At 48.6% G+C, this 17,093-nt stretch overlaps 2 protein-coding genes across 7 annotated transcripts in view; both read left to right on the plus strand.

The window, feature by feature from the left end:
* Positions 1 to 3,621, plus strand: part of IQSEC3 (IQ motif and Sec7 domain 3) — a 95,362-nt gene extending 91,741 nt beyond the window's left edge. For 3 of the 6 annotated variants that reach the window (XM_017804732.1, XM_017804728.1, XM_017804733.1), the window contains 3 exons: positions 62 to 154; positions 772 to 815; positions 3,052 to 3,610. In XM_017804732.1, the coding sequence (XP_017660221.1) occupies positions 62 to 154; positions 772 to 815; positions 3,052 to 3,489 (575 nt within the window). In that variant the 3' untranslated portion in view covers positions 3,490 to 3,610. Of the gene's footprint in view, positions 1 to 61; positions 155 to 771; positions 816 to 898; positions 979 to 3,051 lie in introns of all 6 variants that reach the window. The other 3 variants (XM_017804730.1, XM_017804729.1, XM_017804731.1) reach the window with 3 other exon arrangements.
* A 539-nt stretch (positions 3,622 to 4,160) lies between these two features.
* LOC108492418 (IQ motif and SEC7 domain-containing protein 3-like) lies at positions 4,161 to 12,277 on the plus strand. Its single transcript, XM_017804735.1, has 3 exons — positions 4,161 to 4,249; positions 4,867 to 4,910; positions 7,147 to 12,277. The coding sequence occupies exons 1-3, from the start codon at positions 4,216 to 4,218 to the stop codon at positions 7,582 to 7,584; spliced, it is 516 nt and encodes a 171-aa protein (XP_017660224.1). The 5' UTR covers positions 4,161 to 4,215; the 3' UTR covers positions 7,585 to 12,277.
* The last annotated feature ends 4,816 nt before the right edge of the window (positions 12,278 to 17,093 follow it).

Genomic DNA, 17,093 nt, shown 5'->3' on the forward strand with positions numbered 1-17,093 from the left:
ATATGCTGGTGTCCTTCCCTCTATCCCTCTCCTCACTGATTTCCACATGTCTGCCTTTTAGGGGAACTGGAGAAACAGCAAGGGACAAAGACTCTCTCATTAAGGACCAATGGAGCCCAGATGGAATTGCAGTCTAAGCAAGGCTCTCCAACAGGTAAGCGGACACCCAACTTTTCTTGGTCAAGCAGTGCTGCCTTTGCAAGTGTGTTATCATTGGTTCCTGTGAGCATAACTGCAAAAAGAAGCATTCAGTTTTGTATCCTTTAGCCTTGGGCAAATAGTGGAAATATGAGAGCATATGGATTCTTCAAATATCCTAGCAAAAGCGCTGAAGTCTCATTACCCAGTCTGTAGCTGTAACATCTAGTAAAGAGGTGTTACTGATGGAGCATGGGTGACTTCTGAATTCTTCCCTGAACTGGTGAAACACAGTCTCAGTACAATTAACTTCCTCCAGCATCTTCACTAACACTTTGTATCAAAGGCTTTGTGTCTGTCCGTGCCTAGGCTTGTATGCCAGCAAACATCAAGTGCAGAGGTGAGTTGCTACCAACTCACTAGAATGGCACTGAGATCAGGACCTAAGGACAGGACCCCAAAGAGGTCTCCTCTTACCCCACTAAGCAACTATCAGGTTGCAAGAGGGTCTGGATTTGTTCTTGTTTGGCCCTGCACCTCTCCCTTTAACTTTCCAGTCCACTCCAGTATGAGGGCCAGCTCTTGACTAGAGGCACAGACCTCATGAGTGAGATATTTTGTTTTATTTCAAAGGCAAGAAGGATTTGGGGGAGAAGGTCTCGGACAGCACAGTGGAGGTAAGTAGAGTGCAGAGTAGCTGAGGTAAGTAATTCCCTCTCACTTCAGCTCTTCTCACATTCTCTGTTGTTTCTTTTCTCAGGTTTTAATCAATGCCTCCCCAGCCAGACTGACAATTTTACCAATTTCCAGAGATACAATTAAAAGTTACTGCTAGGACGGGTAATACAACTTTCAAATCCAAACTAAACTTCAAAGCATTTTCAATCCGTTTTTATAACTGTAACATCCTTCATGGACCAAGCTCCCAAACGCTGTAGACTAACCCACCCCACTGCTTATGGGGAGACTGAGAACCCCACTATAGACTTCCCTGACATGCTAACTCCATGCAGCATCACATGCAAATTCCCTGCAGCCCAGCTTTCCTGCACAGTCTCTGCAGCTCTGTCTCTCCATCCCCCCTTGGATGGGATTAAGCATGGCCTTTGTATATCAGACTTTCCCTAGAGCTTTACCTCCCTAGGTAGGGAGCTTGGCTGTACTCTGTACATCTATCTTTGCAGGGATGTAACATCCAGTGGGTTGCCTGTTTCTTCACAGACACCCATACTCCCACTGCCTGTGAGGAAACAGGAAAATGCAATCTTCCCACTGAAAATCTTATCTACTACTTCCTACTTTCTCCCTGTCTGGAATATCTCCATTATCCTGAACTTGCCCTTTTCCAGAGTAGTTCTTTCCTCTCTTGTCAAAATATATTTAATTGAAGAATTCAGCTTCTCTGTGGGGAGTGGGTGCTGCTTCTTTTCCCTGAAGAACACCGTATTTCCCTGCAGATACCCCCTTCCTGGGGAAGGTGCCTCTGCCAGCCGGTTTCCTATTTCCTATTTCTGTTGGGAGGAGTATTTCCTTGTGGAGAATATGCTAATGTCATTGGCACTTCATGGCCCAGCAACCAGTTTTTCCTGTGGGATGTTCCACCTGAATAAATATAGACACAATATTAAGTCCTGCTGTGCAGTGGGTCAGAGAAACCTCCACGCTTGGCTAGGGACAGACAGTTCATCCTTGTTCCAGCATGGTGGGAAGGTTGGCCCCTCCACAGCTTCTCTGTCCCAGTTGCTGGGGCTGCTGCCCACCATGCCAGACATCAGGGCACCCCCACTGTCCCGTCTGCCTGTCTGTATCCCTGCCTAGCTGGAACTGCCATGCCAACCTACAAGCACTTGTTTCCTACCCAGGGTTTGTCACTTGACTGGCATTCTGTTTTGAGCCAACAACTTTGCTCTGGTTTGGAGTCTCCATCAGCCCATGTCCTTGTCAGGAGGAACTATAACTTCATCCATCGTGTGGGAAGCATCATTTTCCTGCTGCACTTTCCCTGCTAGGGACCTCCAGTCCAGACCAGCTCCTCCTTTTCAAACTGGTTTCAGTGAGCTCCCTTATTTGACTCTATTATCAGCGTCTCGCTGTGGAGACCCTGATGACCTCCTGCTTCCCTACCCCCTTTCAGCTGACCAAGTAATACTCTGCCAGCAGAGGAGCATTTCCATTTCTCTGAGATTATCTAATCTGCTGCCATTTCATCATGAATTTCTTTTATCATTGTATGAGCTAGATGGGCATTTTTCTTTCTTTTTTCTTTTTTTTTTTTTTTGAAATTCATTTCCTTTCGCTGACAAACCATCAAATGGATCACAGGGAGCTGCCTTTTGCTAGACTATGTCAGATTTCTGCTTTTTCCTTTGTAAACAGATTAGCCAGTCATGTGGTGTACCTTCCTACTCAGAAAGGCAGGGAGCTGGGAAAGGCTTGAGTTTCTCTGTCGCTCTCTATCTCAGATTCAGCTGCCGTCATTTTGCTGAAACGTACAAACCTCGATTGTCTGTAACCTCTCGGTCTGGTTCCCCTCTCCTTTTTGTGGGTGGGGACAAAGGCGTGACCTCCGAGGTCTGTTCATTACCATGAGAATTCATGGACGCCTCCACTCCTAGAGTCGATTTGTGTTCCCTGTGCCGTTTGGATTAATCAAAGTTGCGCGGCATTTGGGAACGCCGGCTCTGCTGCCTTTGATGTGATGGAAAGGACAGGGGCACTTAGGCCTAGATGGGGGCGATGGGGCTATCGAGGGGGGCTGTGCAGCCGGGGGTTGTACCTATTCTGGTTTTTTGAGGGAGGGGAGGGCTGAATGCATGTGAGGCCCGACCGGTGGTGGGGATTCAGGGCGGCCAGTAGCAGCAGATGGGAAAAGTCTTGTAACATTTAATGCTTCTTTGGCTGTTTCTAAACTAGGTGTCAATTCACAACAGGCTTCAAACGTACCAGCACAACTCCGCCCTGGGGCCCGAGAGTGGAATGCAGCCCAGCATGCGTCTTAACATGCCACGGGAGCGGCTGGAGACAGCACTGGTGCCCGCGCACCCCGCCTCGGCGGGGACACTTGTACAGTGCCAGCAGATTGTCAAAGTCATTGTCTTGGACAAGCCGTGCCTCGCTCGGATGGAGCCGGCCCTCAACCAGACTCTGACACGCTATGTCACCTCCGACTCCTGCACCTCCACCCCCTGGCGCGGTATGGGCAGCGGGCTCCCTGGGACCCCCATGAAGCTGGTCCATCAGCCTCCCCTGCCCCCTCCACCGCCTCCCTACAACCACCCCCACCAGTATTGCCCCCCCAGCTCCCTGCTTCAGAGGCGCAGGTACTCCAGTGGCTCACGTAGCCTCGTGTAGCCACACCACCAGCACCAAAACAGCACAGACTACCCCGCTTCCCCTCCCCACCGCCTCCCAGGGACCCTTTCTGCCTACAGAGATCTAGTTTGTGATGTATTTTTCAGTAAAAGAAGAAAAAAAGAAAAAAAAAANGGAAGAACTTAACTACTTACAATGCTTATGGAACAGGGTGTATGATACAGTGGCCTGGAATAGTGAAGCTTAGACTGTCATACTCAGAAGACTCTCCTTTGACTATGTAAATATGATTTGTAGATAACTGGGACAGGTCTGGTACCCCTTCACTTCAGGAATGTCTAGTGGGCAAGCAGTCTATGTCACTCCATGGCCTGTCTTATACAGATGAGATGTCCATGTAGCCTTTAAAGGCTCTTCTGTGCATAAACTTATGAGCCAAAGCAGCTCAACATCAGTGGTCCCCTCCTGTGCAACACTAACCTATTCTGTATAAATGCAGGTCATACATAGAAGGTCGTGTGGAGATACATAATTCCTCCCCATGTCAAGTCCTCTCCAGTTTCTGTTTTTCTCTTGCCTGTTCCTCTCTCCCTTCTTGACACTCTCTTGTGATTTTCTTGCATTACTTCTCCTTTTGCTCCTTCAATATGCTGGTGTCCTTCCCTCTATCCCTCTCCTCACTGATTTCCACATGTCTGCCTTTTAGGGGAACTGGAGAAACAGCAAGGGACAAAGACTCTCTCATTAAGGACCAATGGAGCCCAGATGGAATTGCAGTCTAAGCAAGGCTCTCCAACAGGTAAGCGGACACCCAACTTTTCTTGGTCAAGCAGTGCTGCCTTTGCAAGTGTGTTATCATTGGTTCCTGTGAGCATAACTGCAAAAAGAAGCATTCAGTTTTGTATCCTTTAGCCTTGGGCAAATAGTGGAAATATGAGAGCATATGGATTCTTCAAATATCCTAGCAAAAGCGCTGAAGTCTCATTACCCAGTCTGTAGCTGTAACATCTAGTAAAGAGGTGTTACTGATGGAGCATGGGTGACTTCTGAATTCTTCCCTGAACTGGTGAAACACAGTCTCAGTACAATTAACTTCCTCCAGCATCTTCACTAACACTTTGTATCAAAGGCTTTGTGTCTGTCCGTGCCTAGGCTTGTATGCCAGCAAACATCAAGTGCAGAGGTGAGTTGCTACCAACTCACTAGAATGGCACTGAGATCAGGACCTAAGGACAGGACCCCAAAGAGGTCTCCTCTTACCCCACTAAGCAACTATCAGGTTGCAAGAGGGTCTGGATTTGTTCTTGTTTGGCCCTGCACCTCTCCCTTTAACTTTCCAGTCCACTCCAGTATGAGGGCCAGCTCTTGACTAGAGGCACAGACCTCATGAGTGAGATATTTTGTTTTATTTCAAAGGCAAGAAGGATTTGGGGGAGAAGGTCTCGGACAGCACAGTGGAGGTAAGTAGAGTGCAGAGTAGCTGAGGTAAGTAATTCCCTCTCACTTCAGCTCTTCTCACATTCTCTGTTGTTTCTTTTCTCAGGTTTTAATCAATGCCTCCCCAGCCAGACTGACAATTTTACCAATTTCCAGAGATACAATTAAAAGTTACTGCTAGGACGGGTAATACAACTTTCAAATCCAAACTAAACTTCAAAGCATTTTCAATCCGTTTTTATAACTGTAACATCCTTCATGGACCAAGCTCCCAAACGCTGTAGACTAACCCACCCCACTGCTTATGGGGAGACTGAGAACCCCACTATAGACTTCCCTGACATGCTAACTCCATGCAGCATCACATGCAAATTCCCTGCAGCCCAGCTTTCCTGCACAGTCTCTGCAGCTCTGTCTCTCCATCCCCCCTTGGATGGGATTAAGCATGGCCTTTGTATATCAGACTTTCCCTAGAGCTTTACCTCCCTAGGTAGGGAGCTTGGCTGTACTCTGTACATCTATCTTTGCAGGGATGTAACATCCAGTGGGTTGCCTGTTTCTTCACAGACACCCATACTCCCACTGCCTGTGAGGAAACAGGAAAATGCAATCTTCCCACTGAAAATCTTATCTACTACTTCCTACTTTCTCCCTGTCTGGAATATCTCCATTATCCTGAACTTGCCCTTTTCCAGAGTAGTTCTTTCCTCTCTTGTCAAAATATATTTAATTGAAGAATTCAGCTTCTCTGTGGGGAGTGGGTGCTGCTTCTTTTCCCTGAAGAACACCGTATTTCCCTGCAGATACCCCCTTCCTGGGGAAGGTGCCTCTGCCAGCCGGTTTCCTATTTCCTATTTCTGTTGGGAGGAGTATTTCCTTGTGGAGAATATGCTAATGTCATTGGCACTTCATGGCCCAGCAACCAGTTTTTCCTGTGGGATGTTCCACCTGAATAAATATAGACACAATATTAAGTCCTGCTGTGCAGTGGGTCAGAGAAACCTCCACGCTTGGCTAGGGACAGACAGTTCATCCTTGTTCCAGCATGGTGGGAAGGTTGGCCCCTCCACAGCTTCTCTGTCCCAGTTGCTGGGGCTGCTGCCCACCATGCCAGACATCAGGGCACCCCCACTGTCCCGTCTGCCTGTCTGTATCCCTGCCTAGCTGGAACTGCCATGCCAACCTACAAGCACTTGTTTCCTACCCAGGGTTTGTCACTTGACTGGCATTCTGTTTTGAGCCAACAACTTTGCTCTGGTTTGGAGTCTCCATCAGCCCATGTCCTTGTCAGGAGGAACTATAACTTCATCCATCGTGTGGGAAGCATCATTTTCCTGCTGCACTTTCCCTGCTAGGGACCTCCAGTCCAGACCAGCTCCTCCTTTTCAAACTGGTTTCAGTGAGCTCCCTTATTTGACTCTATTATCAGCGTCTCGCTGTGGAGACCCTGATGACCTCCTGCTTCCCTACCCCCTTTCAGCTGACCAAGTAATACTCTGCCAGCAGAGGAGCATTTCCATTTCTCTGAGATTATCTAATCTGCTGCCATTTCATCATGAATTTCTTTTATCATTGTATGAGCTAGATGGGCATTTTTCTTTCTTTTTTCTTTTTTTTTTTTTTTGAAATTCATTTCCTTTCGCTGACAAACCATCAAATGGATCACAGGGAGCTGCCTTTTGCTAGACTATGTCAGATTTCTGCTTTTTCCTTTGTAAACAGATTAGCCAGTCATGTGGTGTACCTTCCTACTCAGAAAGGCAGGGAGCTGGGAAAGGCTTGAGTTTCTCTGTCGCTCTCTATCTCAGATTCAGCTGCCGTCATTTTGCTGAAACGTACAAACCTCGATTGTCTGTAACCTCTCGGTCTGGTTCCCCTCTCCTTTTTGTGGGTGGGGACAAAGGCGTGACCTCCGAGGTCTGTTCATTACCATGAGAATTCATGGACGCCTCCACTCCTAGAGTCGATTTGTGTTCCCTGTGCCGTTTGGATTAATCAAAGTTGCGCGGCATTTGGGAACGCCGGCTCTGCTGCCTTTGATGTGATGGAAAGGACAGGGGCACTTAGGCCTAGATGGGGGCGATGGGGCTATCGAGGGGGGCTGTGCAGCCGGGGGTTGTACCTATTCTGGTTTTTTGAGGGAGGGGAGGGCTGAATGCATGTGAGGCCCGACCGGTGGTGGGGATTCAGGGCGGCCAGTAGCAGCAGATGGGAAAAGTCTTGTAACATTTAATGCTTCTTTGGCTGTTTCTAAACTAGGTGTCAATTCACAACAGGCTTCAAACGTACCAGCACAACTCCGCCCTGGGGCCCGAGAGTGGAATGCAGCCCAGCATGCGTCTTAACATGCCACGGGAGCGGCTGGAGACAGCACTGGTGCCCGCGCACCCCGCCTCGGCGGGGACACTTGTACAGTGCCAGCAGATTGTCAAAGTCATTGTCTTGGACAAGCCGTGCCTCGCTCGGATGGAGCCGGCCCTCAACCAGACTCTGACACGCTATGTCACCTCCGACTCCTGCACCTCCACCCCCTGGCGCGGTATGGGCAGCGGGCTCCCTGGGACCCCCATGAAGCTGGTCCATCAGCCTCCCCTGCCCCCTCCACCGCCTCCCTACAACCACCCCCACCAGTATTGCCCCCCCAGCTCCCTGCTTCAGAGGCGCAGGTACTCCAGTGGCTCACGTAGCCTCGTGTAGCCACACCACCAGCACCAAAACAGCACAGACTACCCCGCTTCCCCTCCCCACCGCCTCCCAGGGACCCTTTCTGCCTACAGAGATCTAGTTTGTGATGTATTTTTCAGTAAAAGAAGAAAAAAAGAAAAAAAAAAAGCCAACTGACCTAACTCTTACCCTGTCTCCCCTCAAGATGATGCTAATTGTGAGGAGCCATCTGTAGAACCTGCCAACCTACATGCTCACACATCCTCACACCCCGCCGGCCTGGCTGGCCTCTGTGCTTGTGCCGTCCCCATGTAGCACTTTGCTGCCCTGTTCCTGAGAGGCTTGATGACCTGCTGCTTTCTAGGCACTGTGTCTTCCGTTTCCTACTCCTCGACTTCCTTTCCTGCCTTGCATTTACCTGGCCATAGATTTGTACCCATCCTAAAATTTTGCCAGCCTTGGAGAGAAATGGACTCACCCGTGCCAAGGACCAACCTTGGGGCACTCCCAGGGATGGAGTTCTCCCTGCCACCACTGCTGCCGCCTGCAAAGCTGGAGCTGAGAACTTGTACCACTTGCCATGCTTTCTCCTCATCACCCTTCAAGTACTATATCCTTGCAGCAGCCGGCTCCAAGCGAAGGAGTGCACGAGGGAAAGAGAGTTTGAGAGGAGGAGAGACCGCCCTGAGCTGCAGTACAACACAAAGATGGCCTCACTGAACACCAAAACTATTTCTGTTGTTATGTTGGATCATTGTACCAGAGACCTCTGCTGAGACCTAGCAGACCTCACCACATGTAAATACACCTGTATGGTAGCGTATGTATGGCGCATGCTTACTAAAGGAAACACCAAGCAGTTCTGAGGGAGCAGAAGGGAGGGATTCAGTCCAGGGATCTTCCTGGAATGGATGTGTACTTTTCCAAAGAGCTGGCACCACGAGGTGCCCTCCCACCTCAACACACACACACACACACACACACACACACACATATGATTATCTTCTCTAAAACAGACCCACCTCTGCTTTCCTCCTTCTAGCTGATTTTGTGTTTCCTGCCCACCTGCATTTTTATATTCTGAAAGCAAAGCCAAGTGTTACATTCACCTTCTGGGGTGGATGTTCTTCCCTTCACTTGGGCTCTTCCACCTGTGTTAGAGGGAAGGGGCTTTTTGCAGACCACTCATGTGAGGTTCTATCTGTATCTCTTGCCTGGCTGTACTCTTGCATCCATCAGCCCTTCCTATAGGAAAGCTGCCCAGATACCAAACTCCAAGGCCTCTTCTCTTCTCTCCCTCTCTGTCCCAGCTTCAAAGTGAGGGGAGGGGCAGATCTCGAGATAGAGATGACAGCTCAGCTCCTCTGCTTTATCAGGGACATTGATGTGAAGGAAGACGGCATTAAAAATGGGCTATGGATGTATTTTTAGAAAAAAAAAATCTCTTTGAGCAGTAGGGAGGGGAAGGTATTAATTAGCTTAAAGGCTTTGCTCTCGCTCACTCATTCTATCTCCCTTCGAGGCTTAAGAAGATCAACTTTAGGATTTTAAAATAGGACAGAATGCCTTTTAGGGTCTTTATTTTTATTTTATTTTATGAAGGAAAGACAGAAATGCTCTTCCTTCCCATGCAAGGCTGAGACATGAGCACTGGGTGCTGATGATGCAACAGTTGGGTGAGGAATAGCAGGAGTTGTCAGCAGTGGTGGGGATGTGCAAAGTATCAGGGAAAGAGGGACGGCGAAGGCAGATGCAGGAAATTCTTTTTTACCTTGTGGGGTAAAAGCCACATGGAAATTTCCTTAGGGATTGTGCCAGAATGCTCATATTTGGGGTTATTGCCAGTGACAAAAACCACAGTGCATCAGGGACTGGCTTGGCTCCCCTCGGTGCTCTCTGGATGCCTGTGTGGTGGTGCTGCCTGTGCTGAAATGTTCACATGTGTGACCTGGGCTTAAGCCCATCTGGGGTTAGGGAAGTGGACAGGGGCTGGAGTGAAGGGTCTCCTGTGCTTGGCCAGCCCTCCAGGGCAGGAGTCTGCTCACTTCCAGATCCCCTTATGTCTGAGGCGACTCCTGGACCCAGGTGTGCCAAGAGGTCTAGGTTGTTTGCTTGGCTGTCTGGAGCAGAGCACTAGGCTGCTGCTTTTATACCCAGTAACAAATGTACTGACCAGGAGCTGACAAGCAAGCATCAGGGAGGGCTGCAGAATCAGATGACAGAGAAGACTGTAAGAAAACTGAACAGAAGCCAAGTCTCCCTCCAGACCAGAGAAGGTTTCTTCTAGCCAGCCCCTCGGGGCAGTTTGGATGCTCCACATTGCAAAGCCAGACACAGGGAGAGGTCCTCACCCCCAGCCAGGGCTCTGCCCCTCACCCTCCAGCCAGCTGTGAGGCACAGCTGGTCTGATCTGCTGCTTACTCCCTCCAGGGTGACACCCTGACACCTCACTGCAGCCAGGATCTCATCGGAGATGCCTGTAGCTTCCTGAGAAAGATGTGTGGCTTCTGCCATTGTCCAGCCAGTGTAAGTCAATGTGTGGCTGCTGGTTAATTTTTACTCACTGCTGCAACAGAAACGGTGGCATCCAGGAGGCAGTGGCACTGCCCTCCCTTCCCAGCAGTTACTTTGCTGTCTGAGAGGAATGGCAGTACTTGTTCAGTTTTTTTCCCAGAGTGCAGTGAGCCAACGAAGCTCTGTGTGTGTGTTAAAATAAATAAATTAGATTTTACTTGACATTTAACACAAAGTGACAACAGCAAAAAACCTTAAGGTACTTGAGGAAATAATTTTTTTTAGATAAAATATTTATAACAATGTCTGTGAAGTTCCTACAAGAGATGTTTGCTGCTTTAATAATTGATTGGGAAAGCTACAAGAATTTAAAGAAGAAATAAGGAAGCTTCCATGAGACTCCCTTCTTCATGCTGGATGAAGGGTGGAAGCGAGTTAACTGAAGTGCCGAGGTACCTGAGGCACAGTATTCTCTCAGGGCAAGTTGGCTCCGTTTCCCTGACCTTACAAAGGCTACTGCTGGCCTTAAGCCTTGGATAGAGAAGCAAATGGAGATAACCCTTGCTGTCTTCTAGCCTGCTGGCTACCACATCTTCTGTTGTGTTTGGCTGGAGAGACACAAAACTACTCTATTCCGGGTTGTCATGGAGCAGGTTGATCTAAATTCTACTGTGTAGCTGAGCCCTTCGGACTTCACTTCAAAATACAGATTTTTTTTTTTTTTCCTTTGGAGGTTGGTCTCGAAGGATGACAAGCACTTTAAAACATATCTGCACCTCATCTGATCTATTGTATTGTCTGCTCCCACAGCCCTCCCACACGCCAGCGAGACACAGACTCAGTGTAGCTGTACTGCTGTGAGTAGACACCCTTGCACACAGACTGATGGAGTGCAGGCTGGAAGGAGCGTGTCAGTGACAACCTAATGAAGGACAAAATGTGTAACACAGCTCACCCAGAGGGATCAGCCCGAAGAAAAATCACCAGCTATTGACAGCAGTGATTCTGATCATGAACCTAGCACAATCTTTCAGGTGGAAGGGTCAGGCAGGAAGCTGCTGCAGAGATTAGCTCAACCCAAATGAATGTCTTTTTGCTGCCAAATTCATGTCCTTTTATATTAAAAAAGGAGACAGGGAGGAGAGAGAAAAGAAAAACCCAGTGAAAGGTACTCTGCAGTGACTGTTGGATAGTCAGTGGCCAAATGAGAAGGTGGCTTTGCTGGACAGTAGGAGAGAGCAAGATGTTACTGAGGTTTGCAGAGCTGTGTTACACAATCTGTCAGGCTCCGTCCTGATGCTTTCTCATGCTGGTGCAGGCCCAGTGAAAATCATCTGTTTGCACCAGTAGCAAAGAGATGGAAAAACGCAACAGGAGAATCAAGCTTTGCAAACAATTTGGGTTTAATGCAGTGTTTGTCGTCTGCTGTGGTACTTTTTTACACCATAGTCTGGCCCACTGGGGTAGCAACACTTAGTGCTTTCACAAGGCTTTCAAAGCATCCCACTGTTCATGTTTTCTCTCTTTCCTGTAGATAAAAGGCGTGAGTATGGTCCACAACCAGAATTTTGTCAATACTCATACTTCCTCACAAAAGGTACCACCAGATTTGGAGGTATTTGAGGGCCTCTGAGCTGTAAGGGTTTGAGTTTTGTTACGTTTTTCAGGAGGCTCAACCTGCAACTATCTGCACGTGTTTGTGAGGTTTCCAAAACAAATCTGAGCCCCAAATCAAGGATGCTGCTGCTTGGCAGAGTCTCTGCTTTGAAATGCAAGTTGCTGAGCAAGCTCCCCCATCTCCCACTCCACCAGCTGCCTCACTGTGCTAGTGCAGGCTCCAGGGATTGCCGGCAGTGTTTTGTGAGCTAGAGCTGTCCTTGTTCTGCCCTCTCTTTTGCAGCCATGCCTTGGACAGCAGCTTTGAAGTCACCCAGCTCTTCCAACACTAGTCACCGCCCCATCTGAATGTGTCTTTTTAAAATCTAACAACAGAAGTGTTACCTGTGCGTAGGCTTTTGAAAGCACCTGTCTGTCTGTACCTGTCTCCTGCTGTAAATACCACCAAGAAAAGCTTCCTTTGGGAAAAGTGGTGTGGTCACACCTAGCAAAGAGTCCAAATGGCTAACATTTTGTAACAAAACAACAAAAATAGATCAGAGGTATTTTATCTGTTCAACTAATAGAGTTTTAGAAATTATATTGAGATATGTCACTTGTGCGCTAATGTCTTCTTTGCCTCAGCCCCCCTCCGGTGTTCCTGGGCTCCAGCAGCGTGCACCGGGGCACGGCCACACACACCAAGGGTGTGCTCCCATGGAGTGCTGGACATCCTGGCCTCCTGCTGGCCTCGGGGGCAGCCTGCTGCGGCTACTGCTGATTTTTCATCGAAAGCAGCAGGAGCCAGCTCAGTGCTCAGACCCTCTGAGGATCAGATCCAGAGGAAACCAGGAAGAAATAAACTTGTTCAAGAGACAGCAACTTAATGTGAAATTCACCCCTGCAGTGAGGCAGAGAGGAAAACAGTGGTGGGGGGAGGGAGGCAGAGTCCTCCTGTGCCACAGCTCCTTCCTTCCCATCTTGCTGGATGCTCATGGCTGTGCACTCTGCACCTCTGGGGAAGGAGGCCCACACACCCTTGCAGGGCTCACGCTGCTGTGGCAGGAGAGCAGCTTCACATGTGCCAGCTGGCCACACAGCAACCTGTGCACCCAGAGACAGCAGCACATACTGTGTGTTAATGCACACACCATCTGCCAACACGTAGGACTCTACGGCAGATAACGTGTAGGCATCTCTGCTGTCCACGGAGCAGAGTCTGCTGTGCAAAAATTTGGGGCATGTGCAGCCATGTACTGCCTGAGCAGGACAGCTGTGCTGGCTGCAGTTACCATCGCAGCACATCTCACAGGCTACGTAGGCTCAGGCTTGGTTAACATTTGGATGGGAGACACGTAAGGAAAATGACATTTCCCATGCAAATCCGAGTGACGTGCATATTTACACAAAGCATAACCCCAAGGTTAATGAAACTGACCTTTGAGGGAGAATCAAACACGTGCACCCAAAGCAAGCTCTCCTCTGCGATGGGTGGGGGAAGGCAAGATACATCTTTGCAGCTGAGTCGAATAGATGCTGGATTCAGATTGCTCCTGCTAAAAAAACTCTTGTCTGTAGGTTGCAAATTCTTTGCTGGCTTCGAAGAATCCCTTAGATCCCCCGGCCCACCGTGAAACACTTGGGAGGACAGGGAATTTCCCAGGGATTCAGAGGCTTCCATTTATGTTTTCATGTGCCACGGATATATTATAAATCAGCCCACTCCAAACAGTCATTTTCTAAGATGTTTTGAAACAGAAGATTATTGAAGTTTCTGCCTGATGTTTAGATCACACACCTGGCTGTAAAGATGAAAGCAATAAAACCAGATTGTCTATATGTGAAATACTCCTAACTTGCTCCAATGTGCAGATACTATTATTAATTGGAAGATGGCAAGTCTCTTTGGGGTGGATTCTTTGTAGACACATACAGGTAGTGCTGGTACAAAGGATTATAACCCAAAAAGCATATACCACCACTGTCACGTTGCATTTGTAACCTGTTATATCTATACAGCATCCATTATGGGCAATAACTTATACACGGTGTGGTTGGAGTTGATCAAAATACATCGCTCTTTTCCACAGAGAATTTTGAGATGCAGTTTTTCTCTGGAACTTTTCAGATGGACTTTAAGTTAAGCACATCCCTCAAATGCTTTGCTGTAACTGGTTTCTACCCATCTCCTAAATGCAGACTTGCTACTGAATTCAGCACTTCACAGCCTGCTGCCTCCTGCTTTGAAGGTGCTGCCCCTTGGGTCAGATGCCCCAAAGCCAATGTGAAGAGTGGAGTCCTCCTGGATCAGTGGAAGGTCACCACAAACCCAAAGCTGCCATGTGCCTGCAGGGTCACTGTTGTGTGCAGGTTGCAATCGGTCCCCTTCCACTTCATCTGGGGTACTCTGGAAATATTGTGCTGTGCCTCTGGGGTGCCTTGGCACAGCTGATCACAGAGTCAGGCTCCACCATTCCCCACAGATTCAGGTTTCCTGTCATCACTAGTTGCTGGGGAAGAGGTACCCCTCTGTAAAATCACTGCCCTGATCCTGAATACAACAACCTAGAGCCATGAACATACACCTGCCTGACCTAGGAAAGGTGTCTGGAAATAAGCAGTTGCCTCAAGGATGATGATGCGTGGTTAGAAGCACTGTGGAATTTAACCAGCTTAGGAGCTCTGTCACACTTGGTAGGTCTCGAAGCAACTTTCTTGCAGCTAATGAGTGCATGCAACTGAGGTTAAAAGCTGGCTGAGGAGCTGTGTTTTCTGTCTTAAGCCATAAAATCCACAGGCTGGGAATGTTTTCAGGCATGTAGGGCAAGATCTTACTTTACACAGCACCCATGCTCCAGCCTTGGGTTCTGATGGTGTGGCACAGTCATCGGTTACTTTTTTGAATACAAGAGTCCTGTCTTTCTAATCCTTCCTCCTCGTGAAGGGTAGGGTGTTCCAAACAATACTGAGTTCATAAAAAAACCCAGAACACAGGGAGTGGAAGAGGAGACGGAAATATCTTCTTCCACAGGACTGTAGGACTAAGATTGTAGCAGTTAAAACACTTTACGTGATATATGCCCATCCCAACATTCCATGTGGAATACCTTATTCCATAGGAATACCTTCCTATTCCCTCCCGTTATGAAAGGCCTGACTTTTCAGTGAATTTCAGCTCTTTATCTTGTGGATTAATCCCAGCCAGCAACTAAATACCTCGCAGCTGCTCACTCTCTTCCCCCACCCCAGTGGAAAGGGGATGAGATCAGAAAAAGGTAAAACTTGTGAGTTGAGATAAAAACAGTTTTGAAATAATTGAAATGAAGTAAGATAATAATAAGACAAAAGTGAGAGAGAGGAATAAACCTCAAGACTGACAAGTGATGCACAGTGCAATTGCTCACCACCCCCTTACCGATGCCCAACCTGTCCCCCAGCAGTGATCAGCAACCCCCAGCCAAACTCCCTCCAGTTTATATATTGAGTTTGATGTTCTGTGGTATGGAATATAAATTTGGCCAGTTCAGATCAGCTGTCCTGGCCATGCTTCCTCCCAGCCTCTTGTGCCTCTCCTCACCGGTAGAGCAGGGGACACTGAAAAGTCCTTGATTTAGGGTGAACGCTACTCAGCAACAACTAAAACATCAGTGTGTTATCAACATTATTCTCATCCTAAATCCAAAACACAGCGCTGTGCCAGCTACTAGGAAGAAAATGAACTCCATCCCAGCCAAAACCAGGACATATGTCAAATGTTCAGAAGCCTCATGCTGACTAGCTGATCAAACAGGACCCACACAGTGCCAGCAACAGGAGAAATTGCCCCTCTCCTGCACTTGCTCAGCTGCACATGCAGGATTCCCCTGAGCTGGTGGCCCCTCTTTGCTACTTTCATGAATTTCCTAATACTAAATTAGCGACAATGGGACAAGTCTCCTCCCACACCCTGCTGCAAACTGGTGTCCACCCACAGGGCACTAAAGCCACCCGTGTCCTCAAATTGCCACCGTGCGCTGTTTGCACAGCTGGATGGGACAGAGCTGGGTCAGTCCAGGGCTATACATGCTGAAAGCTGACAGCTTTGCAGGTCTCCTTGATGGCAGCAGCCGTGGGTACCCTGATGCTCCTCTGTATGAGGCACTGGTATGGTCAGGGGATGCTCCCTGCTCCCACAGCCATCGTCTCTGGAACAGCCCCGCCGCAGCTGCTTCGGCACCATCCTGCCTCCCACCACTGCCTGTGACAGGGAAAGTGCTTCCCCTCTCCTCCCCTCACCACTTTTTTGAAACAGGCTATTAACTATACCGAATAAAAAACCTGGAGCAAAGTATTTTCATAAAAAACCCCCCGGAGCACTGTGTTCAGCTCTGGGGTCCCCAACACAAGAAGGACGTGGACCTGCTGGACCGAGTCCAGGGAAGGCCACAAAGATCATCAGAGGACTGGAGCACCTTTGCTGTGAGGAAAGGCTGACTGAGTTGGGATTGTTCAGCCTGGGGAAGAGAAGGTTGCAGGGAGTCCTTATAGCACATTCCAGTACCTAAAGGGGCTACAGGACAGACGGAGACTAACAGGACAAGGGGTGATGGCTTTAAATGGAAAGAGAGCAGGTTTAGATTAGATATTATGAAGAAATTCTATACTGTGAGGGTGGTGAGACACTGGAAGAGATTGCTCAGAGAAGCTGTGGATACTCCATCCCTGTGTTCAAGCATTCAAGGCAAGGTTGGATGGGGCTCTGAACAACCTGGTCTAGTGGAAGGTGTCCCTGCCCATGGCAGGGGAGTTGGAACTAGGTGATATTTAAAGTTCCTTGCAGCCCAAACTGTTCTATGATTCTGGGATCCTATGTTTTGGGCAGCATAGGAGAAGGAGAACAACACAAATCCACATATTCTGAGCAGACATCTCTGTGCTGGTACCAGCTAGGCCAGAAACAGCTAAGCCTGGTGCAGACAGGCAAGGCACAGTATGGATAGCTGCTAGCTGGGCTTTGACAACAGCTAGTCGGACATCAGTCCTTCTGGGATGTTAGGAGCAGGGCCTTTTCCCCACCATTACAGGCAGCCCTTTCAGGAACAGGAGTGATCCGGGACAGGTGATGTTACAAATGCTCTAGCTCCCCAAGTGAAAGGCAAGAGAAGTCACCAAAGCTGTCTTGAGCTTCCCAGGAAGGGGGAAATAAAGGTAGGGAAAACAAAGCAGCAAACGGTGCCACAGCTCTGCCACATGGGGACCCCAGATCTGTGCTAACCCTCTCACCAGGGCAGGTGTCACCCAACAGCCTGATGCTGTATCCAGGTCCTCAGGCCACTTGGCTTTGAAAACTCTTTAGAGAAACCAGGCACAGAGCAAGCTTGCAAAAGCCAGGGAAATTAGTCACTGAAGTGAGCCCAACTGAAGCAGGACCTGGTGCTGGTGTCTCCGCTGAG

This window comes from Lepidothrix coronata, unplaced genomic scaffold (assembly GCF_001604755.1).
Source record: "Lepidothrix coronata isolate B3197 unplaced genomic scaffold, Lepidothrix_coronata-1.0 Scaffold10, whole genome shotgun sequence".
NCBI classification, from domain to species: Eukaryota; Metazoa; Chordata; class Aves; order Passeriformes; family Pipridae; genus Lepidothrix; species Lepidothrix coronata.